Here is a 17,503-nt window from a genome sequence, read left to right on the forward strand (position 1 = left end):
TGAATGGAGTGAGCTCACATGAGGCAGACACAGGCTGAAAGAGGAGGGTGGTGGTGATTGTAATGAAGAAAGATGAATATGAACGGACTAAAATATGAAAAAGTCTCTGTATAGATCCGTTCCAAGAATGATTGATTTTAGACTTAAGAGATTCTGAATGGACAGAGAAAGGAGCTATTGCCAGTAAGCAGTTAGGGTATTTAAAGCATCATTTGGGCATGTCTGGCTCCTTTACATACAATTAATTAAACTCCATTGGCCTCAGTGTAGCATGGGTAATAAACTTCGGAAGTTGGTAGTTGCGGTTTGGTTAATTTGAAAAAGGAACATAGATGTATATACAGTATACATCGTAGAAACTGAAGTCAATTAAAAGTTTAGCTTTCATTGAAAACTAAAGGCCATTCTGGTAACGTCTTCATCAAATATTCTTTATGAAATGCGGTATATCTTTCTATGATCAAAACAACAACATCTGTGAAATGATCCTGTGGGTTGAAGCAAAAGGCCATGGTTACAGTACTCAAGCATCAACGTAAAAATGCTCATCGTTTATGAACAAAATGAAAGAACTTCAAATGTTAAATGTTTTTAATGTGTATATTTTGTACATAAGAGCACCAGTGCATAAAAGACTGAAGCTAGAGCACATTAACACAAATGTTTAATAATTCATAAGTGTGTTTAATGCAGATGAAAGTTCAAAGATAGATTTTTGGAGCAGTAACTCTGCTCTGCCATTTAGACTTTTTCAAAGAGGAATCTAGGTTAAGTGAAACATTAGCAGCAAATAAATAGTTCCTAACTAAGAATTATAGAACCTGTAAAACTTTGCCAAGAGGATCTGCCTTTTGGACACCTGGTCAGTTATTTACTGGTGAAGACTCTTGATATTGTACCAAGCTGTTTCACATGGATGCCACAGTGATCATTTCTGAATTTGAACACAATTGTTTTTATAGAACTAGCTATGTATTGTACTGTACTACTGCTACCTTAATGTAGATTCTACTGTTTTAAATAAACCTTGCCCAGGAGTTGGTGATCATGTCAGTTTTCAGCAGACATTCTGGCCCTACAGTATGTTTGCTCACTTGTGTTAATCCGATGTGAAACCCAGCTCACACAGACACAGTCTTTGGGCTTTTGTCGCCCTGAGACATTTGCTGAGCAGGCAGAAACCCTCTCTCACTGAACCACCAGTTCAATTGTGTTATCATTGACATGTCCTTCGGAGTTTCTTTCTCTCTCTTTCCTGCATGTCTGTCACACACAATAGCCCAAATCTTAATTGCTCTTTTGTTTTTCCCCTCACAGCCCCAACAGGAAGATCTCCAGCACTGCTTTTGGAAGGTAATTCACTCACCTGTGTGTGTGTGTGTGTGTGTGTGTGTGTGTGTGTGTGTGTGTGTGTGTGTGTGTGTGTGTGTGTGTGTGTGTGTGTGTGTGTGTGTGTGTGTGTGTGTGTGTGTGTGTGTGTGTGTGTGTGTGTGTGTGTGTGTGTGTGTGTGTGTGTGTGTGTGTGTGTGTGTGTGTGTGTGTGTGTGTGTGTGTGTGTGTGTGTGTGTGTCTTGGGAAGGTCACTCACTTGTACTCTGTGTGTTTATGCACTATATAGCCTTTGCTGCACGTGTTTGCTCTATTTATTGACACACACACACACACACACACACACAGCAAAATTAGTTATCACTCGGCTGGTAGACCATTGTCGTCTCACAGCCAGTTAATTAGTTATTTAGAGAAAATGCTGATCTGAAATCGTACGTGCTGCAAAAATATTTAGTTTTTGTAGTTTGAAAAAAAAAATACTTTAGTGATGTATCCCTCTCCATGGCCTGCTAGTCTGTACTGAGTGAAATGTTTTGTATCCAGGGTTTTGTCCTGTTTCCCCCCACAGTAACTGAGTTACAGCGACAGAGTGAAAGTGGCCTGTCAGACCTGATCTATGTTTCCAATATGAGGTTCAGCTCCCTCCCTCTCTTTCTTCTACTGTCCTCTCTCTCTGGTCTGATGACTTCTTCTACTTTATTGCTCCCTTTATCTGTTATTCTGATATCTCTACCTGTTTCCTCTTTTTAGCTACGAGCAGCAGCTCTATAGCTCACTCAGTTGGTTGGTCAGTCCGCAAAATGGTCCCCATATTTTGGAGTAAACAATAATTAATGTCTCCTCTCCATATTTCTAATCTCCGTAATGTATTAGAAGCTTGCTATTCTCAAGTAATTTCCATCAGAAGCAAAAGAGGGCGTGTGTGTGTGTGTGTGTGTGTGTGTGTGTGTGTGTGTGTGTGTGTGTGTGTGTGTGTGTGTGTGTGTGTGTGTGTGTGTGTGTGTGTGTGTGTGTGTGTGTGTGTGTGTGTGTGTGTGTGTGTGTGTGTGTGTGTGTGTGTGTGTGTGTGTGTGTGCGTTTGTCTGCTTGGCACTGTCCTCATAGTCCTATACCATCTATGCAACCTTGCAGAAGAATCACTGCAGAGCTGAGCTCATTACATCACACACACACACACGCACGCACGCACGCACGCGCACACACACACACGCACACACACACACACACACACAGCTGGTCCTCACCTGGGTCTATAAAGGGCAGATTCTTAATGTTTGTGTCTGTGTGTTTGGCAGGCAGCTGCTTCACAACAGCAACTTGAGCAGCAGTAACGGCAGCACTGAAGACCTTTTCAGAGACAGCATCGACTCCTGCGACATCGACATCAATGAGAAGGTGCGAAGCGTGTGTGTGCGCTTTTGTTTGTCCATAGTATATATTGATCCTTGGTCTTTCTAGTAAAAACTCTCTTAATTACCCACAAATGTTTGTACGAAGTTAGAAGAACTCTTGACTATTGAAACCTAACCGAACTCAAATATATTGTAATATTTCTCACCTTAAGCGTTTATTATGTGACGAGTTGTTCCTGGTAGATGCACAGCTCGAGTAGAGAATGCACAAAGATGAGCCCTGTCAGGATTTTGTCTGTAAAATGAAAGGAATAAGGTTATTATCTTTAAGCTTAAATCTTGGGAGTTGTACAATAAATAACCTTTAAGAAATCTGGACAGCGTTATTGTTTAGTTCCAATATGATATTTCTTCTTTGGTTACGGATGTTTTCTAATTTTAAAGTGAATCCCCTCTGTTTCCTTTAGGTCAGCTTTCTGGAAAAGAAGGTGGCAGAGCTGGAGAATGAGATTCTGATGAACGGTGATATCAAGTCCAAGCTGAAGCAGGACAACACACAGATAGTACACAGGTAGAGAAAACTGTCATTCACAAACACACCTGATTTATTTTTGAACAAATAAATGATCAGTACCATATCACAAAAATCATTCTCTGTTACTGCTTATTGTAGAATTGCTTTTTATCCCCAAACATCTAATCATGTCTGCATAATTCAACAATGTAGAAGTATTTTAGTATTGGCTGTATTTAGTAGTTTGAATGTTGTGCTCATCATCTCAGGGTTAATGAGCTGGAGGAGCAGCTGAAAGATCAGGAGACACGAGGAGAACAAAATCTGCGGGAGGAGCTGAGACGACACCGAGAGTCCTACAGCAAGATGGAGAGAGACAAGGACACACAGATAGAGCTGCTGACCAACCGGTGAGAAGCACAGATACTCACACACCCATACCATGACATGACATGTCACTTGTTAGACGCTTTTATCCAAAGCGACTTACATACTCAATACTGTGGGCAATCCCCACAGGAGCAATTTGGGGTGAAGTGTCTTGCCCAGGGACACAACGAGATGCTGACTGCAGTGGGGTTTGAACCTGTGACCCCCTGATCCAAACACCAACGCACAACCCACTGCACCACCCCCCCCCATACCACACATACTTATATGTATTATTTGTATATTCCAATGTGTATGAATTATAATAATGTGTCATCTGATGCAGAAGTATAGTTTGGATTAGGGTTTTTAGATGTAAGGAACTTTCCATTATCCAGGGGCTCTTAAATCCCTGGTTATGGACATTGACGAGGAAATGCTGAATGTAAAACTGTAAGCTGAAGAGAACTCACAGATTCCTCCTGGGTTGAGTTTGATGCCTCCGGAGCTACTGAGAGACACACTCTGCTTATATAAACAGGAAACTCATGTGCAGGACATTGTGTTTTCTCAGAGTCAAGCAGGTGGAGGAGGAGAACAGTGAGATGACCCTTAACATGTCCCGGCTTAAATCGCATTCAGAAAAACTGGATGAGGTGAGCCATATTTACTCTTATTTTCTTTGTTCTGTTTTTGATTTTACATTCCAAGGTGTACTGAATATTAAGAGAGTATTCAAGTGGCATCAACATGAGTCTGAAAACGTTTAAACAATATATTGCACCCAAAGATGTCATGGTACTGTCAATAAGTTAGTCAATGGTGAACAAATAATAAGAAACTGCCATTTTAATGAATAAGATTAGGTGTGCCACTGGATGCTGCTGAGCCATACCTCTAATTGAGACAATATCTGTGTTATTGATACAGAAGCAGATACTGTAGTTGTCAACTGTTGCTCACAGAATAAGAATGTGTGACCAAAGGTGTCATAAAAAATAACTCTATATTCAAATTAATGTTTGTGGATTCTTTTTTTTAAATGAATGCACACTAAAACCCTTTGACCCTTTGTTTCTTAATAGTATATACAAAGGTCTATCATTGTGGATGTATGCAATTATCTTTATGTGATTTCACATTTTTAATGACTGCATACTGCAAATAGGAATGTCTGTCTGAGAAGTGAGTATATTCGTCTTATTTGGAATAACACCTCATTTACACAAAATAAACTTCATACAGTAAGTGTGTGCATATCTGTCCTTCCTCAGGAGAAGCAGAGGATGACGGACAAGCTGGAGGACACCAGTCTGCGCCTGAAGGACGAGATGGACCTCTATAGGAAAATGATGGACAAACTGAGACAGAACAGACAGCAGTTCCAGAAAGAAAAGGAAGCCATGCAGGAGGTGGGAAGGACTATTTTATCCAATCAGAGACAGTGGATTGTTTGTTCTGCTTTCACTCTTCTATGTTCCAATGCAATTATGCTGCCTCTTACACCTACACCTACAAAACACTGCACTGGCATTATATAACATGTTCCATCCGTCCTCTCTGCAGCTCATAGAGGACCTGCGTCGGGAGCTGGAGAACCTGCAGCTCTTCAAGCTGGAGGCAGAGAGGCCCGGCCGCAGCCGCAGCTCCTCCTCCGGGCTGGCAGACTTCAACAGCCGGACCAGGGAGATGGAGCTGGAGCACGAGGTCAAGAGGCTGAAGCAGGTACTGATGGAAGACTGCCCAACGTCTTTGTTTTGCATTGTGAGCTCAGGGAGGACTGTATCCGCTGAGTGTGCAGAGATTATTATGAAGCACTTTCACATTGATTTTAAAGATGGGAAGCAAAATGGCGCCTGCTGTACAGCTGCGGTTTGATGCACTTAAGAGTATTCTTTATTCTTTTAAAGGTCACATGTCATGGCCATTTCCACTGATCATAATTCCATTGTTGAGGTCTACTAGAATAGATTTATATTGTGCAATTTTCCAAACTCACATTGGTTTCTCATACAGCATCTCTGTAAACTACGTGTATTCACTGAATTTCACTCTCTGCCTTTAACGGCTCGTTGTAGCTCCAATAGCTCCAGCCCCCACCCTCCCTGTGAGCACAGTGTGCTCTGATTGGTCGGGACGTTGTGAATCGCGCTGAGCTCCGTGGAGGTGTTGTTTCCTTGTTTAGCGATACACAGCGAAACACAGCCAAACTCATCCTGAGCACACACAAAGTCACAGCCGAAGTAAAAACAATAAGTGTGGCTTGATATTGAGTAAGAAAAAGGTTGATAAACGCTGTGAGAATGGGTCTGCAGAGAGAATTTTGCCGCGATCCCAACTGTCTGTTATCAGCCTGCAGCCAGGGAGGAGAAATCAGCAGAGCTGCCTGCACTAGAGATGGGCGAGTCCTGATTCATCCGGATCATTAACCCGGATCCTAGAAATGAGCTGGTCGTGACGAGTCTCCCCTCTCCATTAACCCGAGTCCTTTGAGTCCTAGACCTTGTGTGACGTACAAATTAAAACTATAAATTGCGTCACTCGCTACTCTCTTTATAACATGTAAAATAACATTACAACGTACCCCAGTCCATCTGCCTACCCTTTAGCAAGTAGGATAGCTTCCAGAAGTTATCGTTTGGCTCAGGGGAGGGGACGCGGATCAGTGAAACTTCCTGCAGACTCGTGGGGGACTCAGAGGCTCCTAACCGTAATAGCATAGCAGACCCAGAGATCCATACTCGTTATGTGCACGAGCATAGCTGCGGCCGGGAAGACATTTTACTTAGGGGGTGTGTCCAAAAGTGGGGAGAGATTAACAGTAACATGTTGCAGCCCCTCCTCCAGCTCCCGGCTCCCGCGGCTATATTATGCACGAGTCAACAGCAGACTCAGAGATTCGCAAATCCTGACTCACTGTGCAAAACACAGCAGAGCAGACTCGTGTGGACTCAGAGCCGTAACCGTATAGCAGCAGATCCAGAGATCCAGCAGACTCGTCGTCATGCACGAGTCAACAGCAGACTCAGATTCGCAAAATCACCCTTTTTTTTGTGATCAACATTTGTTATTAGAGCGTGCGTGCGTGTGAGGAAATCCGTGGATTGGTCAATTTGGACCAATCAGCGGGGGCTTAACGTAACGGCTCCGCGGACGTAACGTAACGGCTCCACGGATTGGTCCATTTAGTTCCGGGTACGGGTTGACATCATGCCGTACCCGGAAGAATCAATCAATCGCTACAGGGTGTACTTTGAGGGTTTGTGACTCTGTACACAGTTTACATGCATAAAAACCTTCATAACACACAAGGGGACGGGTGATAACCGGAAAAGCATGACATGTCTCCTTTAAATACATGCGCGGAGATGCTAATTTAAAAAGCAAGCTACATAATGAAACCGTCACAGATTGAATGCTCAACATACTACTGTGAAACCACACAGTTGTTTTTTATTTAAATATTTCAACCAAATACTTGTTTTCTTGTCTTTTCTGTGTCTCACTTTGACATGGGCTAAAGGTTCATTTTATTTCTCTTTCTTAATACTATTATTATAACTTGACACTATGCTACAAATGACTCAAAGTCAGGAGTATGGAATTTCAACACGATCAACACAAGTTTATCTTGTCCCTGCAATATCTCAGAGAAAACATATTCACACACAATGACTAAATTAGAGCCTTGTCATTTTGTCCAATATCCCTGCACAGTGATTCAGATTGGCTACTGGAGTTATATTTGTCAGAATCAAGGTCAGAATACCTTTATTCGTCCCACAGAGGGGAAATGTGCATTTGTTACAGCAAGAAAAAGAGCCAAAGACAACTTAGTATTAACCCTGCAGAACGTAGTGCACTTGCCCTTCTTCTTACATGACGTTTAATATTTTCCATTTAACACGAAAATGTGGTTAAGTGACAGCCAGAGGAAAGGTAAAGTGCACTGACGAATCAAGCCACAGCCACACTTTTGTTTTGTACCTGCATACGCTTAAAGGACCACTTTGAAACAGAGTGGGTGTAGGCAGAATATATTATCATACCAGTTAATAACATTGGCTCCATGTATTCCCTTAAAAGCCCCTTTAACCGCAGCGCAACCCTTGACATACTGATCGTTTGGTCATGGAGCTTACCCCATCCTCAGCACAGTTTGATATCCGCTGCATGTGATCTGTATCATTTTCTTCTGCTCTTACATTTCTGTATTCCCAGGCACAGTGACATTTGCCTCTATTATCTGCCTGCCAGACTTAAATGTCATGTAACTGTTTCCAGTCCTGCGAAGTGAACAGACCTGATGCAAAGTAAACATTAGTTTAGAGACCAGGGAGATGACGAGTGTTTTTCAGATCTCACCGATGAGGCTAGTAACAGAAGAAGTTATAATGCTATTTGAAGTTGTAGAGAAGCCTGAGTCTGACTCATTTTTTATTAAATGTATTGATATGCATTAGCAATGGTGCTCCATAGGGCTAACTGAAAGTTACTAAACCCTCCAAGCCTTGAAGCAGTGCTGGAAGTGAGTTAGAAGGGCTGATTTGCAGTGTTTATATCTTATCAGGGACTAAGATGGTAAAATACATGTCCCCCTGTGGCCTCAGTCCACACTGGTCACACTAGGTGCAGGCGAGCATGAAGGGGAATGATGATAATGGTTTTATTTCCAGCTTCTATCAGCAGATTCTTCTTTTTTCTCTCTCAACATATCAACTTGTATCCTGAGCTACTTCCTGAAGTATTTGATGAAGAACAATTCAATTAGATTTCCTGTGGTTGGATAAATTATCCAATTTGAGAGTCACAGCCCAGTGACGTCCACGGGGAGAAGCTCACTATATTATGCTTGCCTGTGCACTTCTGTAAATGTCTGTATGTGTGTGTCCAGCCATTTGTGTCCCAGGACTTTCTTCTCCCTGAATTCCAGCACCTGCTGTTGTCTGGGGCTCGGCTCCGTCCTGGTCTCATGGTAAAACTGCGTCTGTGACCTCGTGATTAACCACTAATAGCACTACCGAGCTTGCCCAAACTGAATTGGGGTCAGTTGCTGCAATTCCCCTCACTAACGGTGGAGGATAGAGAGAGGGGAAAAGCAAACTGACCTCTTGTCAGTATTCACAGGCAACTTAATCATGGAGCTTTCATAACACGTCAGACGAAGCAGGGGAGCAGTTTGTTCTGTAACACGCGTAACCCATGTTATGTCCTGTAGGTGTTGCCATAATAGATTGCTGTGTTTGCTGCTGTATGAGCTATAAGTGCACTGTTTTGTCGTATGGGTGTGAAGCTTGAGTAGAGACAATCCCTCAAAAGTATTATGTTGTGTTGTCGAGATTGTTATCTAATTCCTTATATATCTCTTTCTCTTCTTCTTCCCTCCCCGACTGTGTTTTTAGGAGAATCAGAAGCTGAGGGAGCAGAACGACGAGCTCAACGGTCAGATCCTCAGCCTCAGCCTGTATGAAGCTAAGACCCTGTTCGCCACACAGACCAAGGCCCAGTCTCTAGCTGCTGAGATAGAAAACGCCTCCAGAGACCAGGTAACATCACAACAAGATACAGACCAGCTATGCATATTTTATTATGAATATTACTCTTGTGCAAACTACCAAGTTTATTCATTTAATTAATCTGAAATATGTTACAGGTGCCGTCCATACATTAGTTGGAGTGTATTTGTAGGTCATATCACAGCATGACAGGGATATAGATATTACATTATGGTAGATTTGCATTTATGTGCATAATATGGAGGTCCTTTCTCACATAGACTGTAAGACACTGAGCCAAATGAAATCTGTAATTAAAGCAGCTTTAGAGCTACAACAAATTGTGGATTGATCAATGAATAGTTAACTAGACAGTGGATTAGCAACTATATTGATAATGGATTCACCTTTTGTAGGAATTATTTAAGCAAAATGCAGCATTTATAACAAATAGCAGCATTAATAACAACTTGTGTAGCAATAGAAACATAATTGTATATGTACCATATAAGTGAGTAAAGCATATTCTAGCTCTCACAATAGTTCCAAAAAAACAAACAAAAGCTTTTGAGTCATCAGGCCTATAAATAGGTCCGATTAGGGTTGACCTTTTTGGCAAACTGAAATGAAAAGGTGTATGACGTACGTCTCTTTCCTCAGTTAATGGAAGCCCTGAAAGAGCAGGAAGAAATCAACATTCGACTGCGACAGTACATGGACAAAATCATTCTGTCCATCCTGGACCACAACCCCTCCATCCTGGAGATCAAGGGCGACTAGCAGTGACTCAACTGGAGTGAGAATCGGTCTCGGGCGAATGAAGATCATTCCAGTTGTTTGATCAGAAACTTTAACCTGAGGCAGGAATCTGTACAGGACAACAGAGACAACCAGAGCTAGTCGTAGAAACTGGAACATAAATAGACACACATCGCCCCCTGCTGTTTATGGCAGGGAAGGACATTCTACAGTGGGATTAAGCGCTGAACTGACCGCAGGTCATACTACTGTGACTCTTCAAATCGATCTGTCCTGCTCTTTTGTATTCACTGTCTATGCTGTGAACTGTAGATACTGTCACAACTTTTATCTCATACGACAAAACAGGAATATCCTGCGCTCAACATGCTTTGAGGATTAACAGAGTCGCTGAAAGAAGTACACTCGACATAGTGTGTTACCTTGACATAACAACTGGAACAATGTAAAAAACCTGATATGGGTTGTGTTGTATCCTGGTGTAATATGGGCTGTATTATCCGCAGATAGAAAGTTTGGTATGATGTTTTTGGAACATTGAAGCAGACTAAACCTGACTCTCAGAGGCATGAAGGCCGACCAGAGTGTTGCCTGATCTGTAAACTGCCCATCTTTTCTCCTCTGACATGTAGGTGTTTGTCGGCGATGAATCATGGATAGGCATGTTTTTAAAGAGAGGATTGAGAAAAGTGTTAAGAGAAAGAGAAGAATAAGAGCGCCTTTAGCTACAAGGGCAAACAGAAGTTGTGCGCGACAGATGATGGACCACGTATGCAAGCAAAGGAGGGTTTTAGTAAAGTTGGTGATGGTACATTGCAGGTGAATTTGTTTATTTTTGAGAACATGTCTTCCAGTAACCTTGCAACAACACTTGCAGAGTCAATCAGTCCAATAGTGGCCCTTAGTTTGTTCAGATGAGTAGTCGAGTGTCACTTTAAGGAGCAGAAGCTGCAACCAAGGAGTGTCTTTAAACTGGAACTTCTGAGGCTGCTATTTGCTAGCAACACATTGGCGAATAGGTTCATTGTTGCTAGCAATAGACCCCAATGATGTTGAACAGAATTGTGAGCTATGAATGTACAGGGTGGATTTATGTTGAAGTGACTGGAAGCCATTGTAACATGGTTTACTGAATCCTCTCTCTTTGCTCAGTGAAATCAACCTAGATATTGTACGTGAGCATGCACAGGAGACTCACTTTTTGGTACAAAAACTGGATTAGCAATCTCATTAAAGCCTACATGTTGCAAATAGTTTTTTGAGCCCTCTGAAACTCTCTAATACTGTAAATATGAATGTACAACTGGATATTTCACTTTCTGTGAGGCTAAAAAAGGCTTTTTGACTTGAAATCGCTGTAGTTGGTCAAGATGTGTTGAAACACACATGTACAGTATTAGGTACTGTAATGAAGAGGGCATTGTTGGGGGAGGGGAGACAATTTTAATCTGCTGTATCATGTAATTATTCCAAAACCTAAGTTTTGCTTCCTTGCACAAGAAAAAACTTGTTTGTTTCCTTATGCATGGTTCACCTTTTCTTCTGTCTGTGCCTTTGAGGACATTTTTCAAGACGATGTGCTATAGATTTACATAGTTTTCTGAAGGTGCATTCTATGTCTACGTCTGACATATTTTTTTGACTTGTAAATGTTGTAATTATATAGTGATTTGTATTCATGTGCCACTCACCACTCTTTTTCAGATTGATACTATAAAAACTATTTTATACTGTTTTATCAAAAAATAACTTGTGATTACTTAGGTGTCCTTTTAGAAAAGAGTTATAGCACAATGCTTTGTATGGTACGAAGGTTAGCATTTTGGGAACATTTTGTCAACAGTCAGTGTAATGACCTTTTCAATGCAGTTGGGGATGTTTCATTTCTAAATCTGTTTTGTTACGGTAAGTCCTTTGCTTTTCAACCTGCTTTGAACTGGCGTTTTATGGTTGAAAGCTGTCTTCCTAACTCAAACTAAATGGTGAGCATTATGAGCAATATTAACTTATTTACCTATACCTGCAGATTTGTGTCTTGTTTTGATTCACAAATCTCTTCATTCTATAGCTGCTCGTGCCATTCTAGATTTAAGAAAATGAATAAACGATACACTAAGCTGTCATCATTAGTGCTATCCAATGATGCAATATAACTATAAGCAACTATAGTAACTATAAACAGCAATAACAATTGCTTTGGCAGTAATGCTGTCTCATTAAATGTCTTATGTTGAATTAGTTTATTTCCATTTATATAATTTCTCAAATAATAACACACTTATTCTTTGCCCACAGTGTACACTGCTGATGTCTACGTTTCCATGATGTGGTATTCTGTTCTGTAAATAAAAACATTTGAGCCTAAATATCAAATTCTTTCAAGTTGCCTGACTGATTTCAGAATTTACACTCAATGTTAATGAAACCGGGTTGAATCAGGTGGAATAACTCGATAGACTTTATTTTTAATATTGGAAAAAGCACTCAGCCCTTAAGACTGGAGCTGTGTTAAGGGAGGGATAAATTGACCCAGTATTTAGCCAAAAATATGTGAACAGCAGAACAGAATATTAACCCTGACAATACACCATGGGTGCATTTTCAACTTATTACACTATTAAATAGCCTACACTGTAGGCCTATATGTAAGTGTTACCTTCTTACACTCTGTTTCTATATTCAAAAGGGTATTGTATTGTCAAAATAATAATTAAAACACGATAATAAATTCTATTAACAGCATTTTTCAGTATTTATTTAAACTGTCAATTCAAATACTCTTTCTGAAAACATTCTGATGTATTTAGATGAGAATAAAACAAAAACTGTCCAGTTTTTGTTTTATTCTCATCTAAAAACAGGGATGATAGCTCATATATGAGACTTCAAAGGTATTTTATTTTGAAACTGTACATCAGAATGTCCTGATTTTTTCTGAGTGACTAGATGGGGTGTCCTGCTATCACCCTGGAGTGAGATGAGTCTTTGATACTGGACAGTTTTTGTTTTATTCTCATTTTAACACAGAGGGATGATAGCTCATGAGACTTCAAAGGTATTTTATTTTGAAACTCTACATCAGAATGTCCTGATTTTTTCTGAGTGACTAGATGGGATGTCCTGCTATCACCCTGAAGTGAAATGAGTCTTTGATACTGGACAGTTTTTGTTTTATTTTTCATCTAAACACAGAGGCAGTGTTTCCTAGGATATTCGCGCACCCCAATATCACGTGCGGGCTGGCTTGACTAGGTTTTCCCGAGTGGAGGCTGGCTTTTTTGACGCAAGGGGTCACTGTTTAAGCAAACACATTAGGCCTACTATTGCTGTCGTACTCTGCTCACAAACTCCAATAAACAAACAACCAGATTAACATACTAACATTTTAAGCCTATAGGCCAGGGGGCTTAATGTTTGATACTCATGGCAAACTGTTGCTCTGCCCCAAACCTATTCAACTAGATTTAAAAAAAATAAAAAAAACCGTAACTCTAGAAATATACCCACAAATATGACATTGTTTTCTGGCGCCTCCTATTGGCCAGGCGTTTGCTCCATCTTGTTGTTCCTACAGCGCGTGCTACCCGGGGAGTTGTGCCTCAGGCTAAAGTACAGGTAAAATGTAACTTCATTTAGGATTCAAAGTAAATTAAAGGGATTTATTTTCGATTGAAAGTTTTGGGGGGATTTTTTCCTGTATGTTGTGAACTGTTGTTGCTTTCCCAAATAATGAGCTCATGTACCGTTAACAGTCGATACCACAATACCGGTTAATCACAAGGCTAGTTTAGCCAACATTACATTGCATTTAGCTGACGCTTTTATCCAAAGCGACAATAAGTACATTCGACCAGGAAGATACAACCTTGAAGAAAACAGAATCATTTAAGTACATCAGGTTTCATAGAGCCACACATTTCAAGTGCTACTCAACTGGCTATAGATAAGCCAGTCCTTTATTAGTATATAAGTGCTCTGTTAGCAGTTATTTGTTAGTAATTCTATTGCTCGAAGTGGAGTCGAAAGAGATGAGTTTTCAGTCTGCGCCGGAAGATGTGCAAGCTATCTGCTGTCCTGATTTCAATGGGGAGCTTATTCCACCATTTTGGAGCCAGGATAGCAAACCCACGTGTTTTTGCTGATGGGAACTTGGGTCCCCCTCGCAGCGAGCCCTTTGGCTGATGCAGAGCGAAGGGCTAACGCGGTGCCCGCCATATCACTTTGTTATGTGAGTCAGCGTGGAGAACAGTCTCCTCCTAAAAAAAGACAGAGTTTATTGGCTTCCTCAATAGTTTCCCCACGCCACACATGGCAGGAAAGTAGCCTGACACTGTGAATCCTGTGTGTATACAGGTGCTGCTAGCATATAGGGAAACTAGTGTGTAGGCTACCAAACACAAATGCTAAAAAAGATTCATGGTGATATTTCTTTTTTTTTTTAAGCTCCTTAATAACTCTTTAATGGGTTTCTTTCTTTTTGTTTTATCCCCCTGGCTCTTTTTGGATGTGTTATTTATGTTTCTTGTCTTTAATGTATGTGTCTTTGATATCTTGCTAATTGTAAATTATTCAAACACTAATCATACATTGTATATATATGCATGTTTTTTTCTTAATGACATCATAAACAATATCCACAAGTGAAAAAGTATTAAAGATAAGTTAACAATTCGCAGTTATTAGTTTTAATCATTTAAATGTATTTTCTGAGATGTTTTTTTCCTGCCAGGAGAAGAAACCAAGCATGGTTGATTGCTAATATATTTAACATCAACTCAGAATCCAAATTATTTAAAGTGTTGATTAATTCCTCCCTACTTTTTGTAAATTAACAAACTAAGTGAAGTTTCCCTTCATAGTGTGTTATGCCTATCAATGCCCTGGGAGAACTTGCCAGCTGAAAGATATAAATTATTCATGTTATTAATGTCCATGCAGAAAATAATTTTAAAAAATGTCCTTCCTAAAAGCCCAACTTAAATCTTTCCACTTGTTTTACCAATAGGAGGATTCATCTTCTGGAGAACATCATTTTCCTATAGACGTTAAAAAAACATTATATTTCTTGTAGTTGTTTTCTTTCATTCTTTGCACTAACACCAAACCCTCCGACTAATTCACAGGTGACGTGATGCCTCAGAATGGTACAAAATATGAAATAAGAAGAGGAGAGACGCGTCACTACCCCTGTAAAGTCGGAGATCAGGTTCCCGTCACAGGTTTGGTAAATGGAGCTGTCACTCTCAATGGCTGCCCAGCTGCTTCCACTAGAGAAAGTAAGAGTACACCAGTCTGCACACCGGACGATATCAAACCACAATGCATGGTCAATGGTTATATTGAACATGGGGACAAGGGCCAGCGCACAAAAGGCACGCCCAGAGGGACCCTGGGAAAACATGAAAGCACAATTTCAGCTGCCCCTGATGCTTCAGCAGCTGTAAGGGTCCGCAGTGCAAGGCCTCCAGGTGGTCCGTCAGTGAATGGGACCCCCAGTCTAGACTCTGTTGCTCCTCTCTGTAATTCTCAACAAATGGCACCACAACCCAACCTGTCGGCAAAGAAACGAAGAAGGAGGAAATTCAGACAAAAGAAGAGGTAGGTCAACTACCTTGTAACATCTTTGAAAGAATCACTGGGATAAAACCGTGAATCTTTATTTTATTAATTTGGTGTCATAAGTACATTTCTGGTGGACAAAAAGTAAAAACTACAACTTTAACATAGCTTCCATTGACAGTGACAAATAATACATGTAGTAAATATTTGTTCCATTTGAAAGGTTTTTAGTTCTCACACACAATGCAACTCAATAGAACCTCACTCCTTCATATAGTACAACATGTATTGTAGGTACCATTTAAAAAAAAAAAATGTAAAAACTGTACATATGTTGGCCACATAGTAACTTTTTCTTGTCAACGGAAAAGGCGCTAATCTTTTTTTATCAAACTCATGGCAAGAATGATAATGATATTACCATAATTCTAAACTACTATTGCATTTGCTTCCATTAATGAGACTCACCCACAACAGTCAGATAATACCAAAATTCAATGGCCAATTTCCCTTGTTTTTTCAAAAGAATAAATGTGCCTGATTGTTGAATACAAAGGTAATATGAGACCTATCAATCTGCCGACTTTTATAGAAACATCCATCCACAAGCGTTGCCACCACAAGAGGAGGAAGACTGGGAAAGTCAGATCAAAGAGGTCACACTGACTGGCTGGGACAAAATGTGTTTTGGCTTCATGCCCTACGGTAAAGAAATGGTTAAATATCCACATACAGCACTGTAGTCATAGTATATGCTGATGTCACCCGAAATATCTGAATACATTCTTATTAGGATAATTACAGTAGTATCGTTACCATAGTGTTCAATTGAAGGAAACTGAACATGAATATAACCAATTTTCGATTATTTTCAAGGTTTATCTAACAACAAGCTATTTCCACTGAGGCTAATCTCAAGTCTAAAGCTGTTATGATCCAGGTCAGGTGAAGTACAGATGTCTAACTGGTATTCTGTGCCTCCTTCAGGTCCACAAGATGTGATCCATTATGATTTACGGAAGTTGACAATTAAGCAAACGGACCCAGTGGACCTGCCGGTGACAGCCAAGTACAGCCCGGCCGAGCTCCACCGACAGCCCGTCAAATGGTGGAGCTTCAAGGTTCCCACTGAGGCCGACCAGTTTGCAGATGCTGATGCAGATGCTGATGCTGAGTAAGCCAGATGTTTGCTGTAATGTTAGATTAATTTGTAATTCTATGTTCATGTACCAAAAGTAACTGAGGCGTTCGTGAGTTAGCACTTGTTGTCATTGTACAGATTTGAGGGTCTTGGAGAGTACCCATGGGTGGGATATTTATTTTAGTGAGCATCAGTTTTATTTTCCCAATCTTAAACAATAGTGGAAGAAATACAATGTTATGTTATGCTACAAAATCAAACAGATTAATGCCATCTGATTTCAAAGATTGAAGTTTGGACCCAAGGTACGCAGTCAAGTCATAGTTTTTTTATTGTAGGTTTTATTTGTACATTTTATATTTTAACATTAATTTGTTAGGCTTCTTTGAGTTTAGGGATTCATTTGAGATAAACCAACATACTATCCTGTTTGTACCGCTTCTGTGATCATTGTTACTGAAACTAGTCCAAACTGAGAACACTGAGTTGATGTAAAGTTGCTCTCTGGGATATAAATTCTATAGTTTTATGAATTGCAAGTTCAAGTACATAAAGGAACAATTTTAATTTAAGTACTAAACCTAAGAAATTACAGTAGCTTATGTTACAAGAAACACAACATTGCTCTTTAAGACTTTCATTTGCACAATAACAATAAATAAAATGTTCTTCTACCTTCTGGTACCGTATCCCTGCGTGTTTATCTCTGCTCTGTTGTCAAAATTAGGTTTATTTTGTAGCCTGGGCTTTCCAGGAACAGTTGGGCCTCCTCTGCTCAGATCTCTCACTATTTTAACACATAAAACTCATGTCTACAGTATGTCATGTTGACTTGTTTAAATCATACCGGTATCATTTCATGGAGCTTTCAGAAGTGACGACGGCTTGTCGCCACTAGATGGTAGAATTGTGATTTCTTTAAGTTATTCCACACACCTTTGGGAGTTCAGTGGGTTCATTCCCAAGGACTTGCTAGGCACAA

At 40.3% G+C, this 17,503-nt stretch overlaps 2 protein-coding genes across 6 annotated transcripts in view; both read left to right on the forward strand.

The window, feature by feature from the left end:
- rab11fip4b (RAB11 family interacting protein 4 (class II) b) overlaps window positions 1-12,529 on the forward strand; it is a 63,260-nt gene extending 50,731 nt beyond the window's left edge. For 2 of the 3 annotated variants that reach the window (XM_034082665.2, XM_034082691.2), the window contains 10 exons: window positions 1,318-1,353; window positions 2,628-2,727; window positions 3,152-3,255; window positions 3,468-3,608; window positions 4,142-4,223; window positions 4,842-4,979; window positions 5,134-5,292; window positions 8,462-8,542; window positions 8,970-9,113; window positions 9,723-12,529. In XM_034082665.2, the coding sequence (XP_033938556.1) occupies window positions 1,318-1,353; window positions 2,628-2,727; window positions 3,152-3,255; window positions 3,468-3,608; window positions 4,142-4,223; window positions 4,842-4,979; window positions 5,134-5,292; window positions 8,462-8,542; window positions 8,970-9,113; window positions 9,723-9,842 (1,105 nt within the window). In that variant the 3' untranslated portion in view covers window positions 9,843-12,529. The remainder of the gene's footprint in view (window positions 1-1,317; window positions 1,354-2,627; window positions 2,728-3,151; window positions 3,256-3,467; window positions 3,609-4,141; window positions 4,224-4,841; window positions 4,980-5,133; window positions 5,293-8,461; window positions 8,543-8,969; window positions 9,114-9,722) is intronic. The other variant, XM_034082682.2, reaches the window with a different exon arrangement.
- An 826-nt stretch (window positions 12,530-13,355) lies between these two features.
- LOC117454913 (uncharacterized) lies at window positions 13,356-17,210 on the forward strand. 3 transcript variants are annotated; one of them, XM_034094187.1, is made up of 4 exons: window positions 13,356-13,436; window positions 14,945-15,419; window positions 15,973-16,085; window positions 16,368-17,210. In XM_034094187.1, the coding sequence occupies exons 2-4, from the start codon at window positions 14,953-14,955 to the stop codon at window positions 16,556-16,558; spliced, it is 771 nt and encodes a 256-aa protein (XP_033950078.1). In that variant the 5' UTR covers window positions 13,356-13,436; window positions 14,945-14,952; the 3' UTR covers window positions 16,559-17,210. The 3 variants fall into 3 exon arrangements, with proteins under 3 accessions (XP_033950078.1, XP_033950094.1, XP_033950086.1); XM_034094203.1 differs by having other exon boundaries at window positions 13,372-13,443; XM_034094195.1 differs by lacking the exon at window positions 13,356-13,436 and adding an exon at window positions 13,966-14,049.
- Window positions 17,211-17,503: the final 293 nt, after the last annotated feature.

This window comes from Pseudochaenichthys georgianus, chromosome 1 (assembly GCF_902827115.2).
Source record: "Pseudochaenichthys georgianus chromosome 1, fPseGeo1.2, whole genome shotgun sequence".
NCBI classification, from domain to species: domain Eukaryota; kingdom Metazoa; phylum Chordata; class Actinopteri; order Perciformes; family Channichthyidae; genus Pseudochaenichthys; species Pseudochaenichthys georgianus.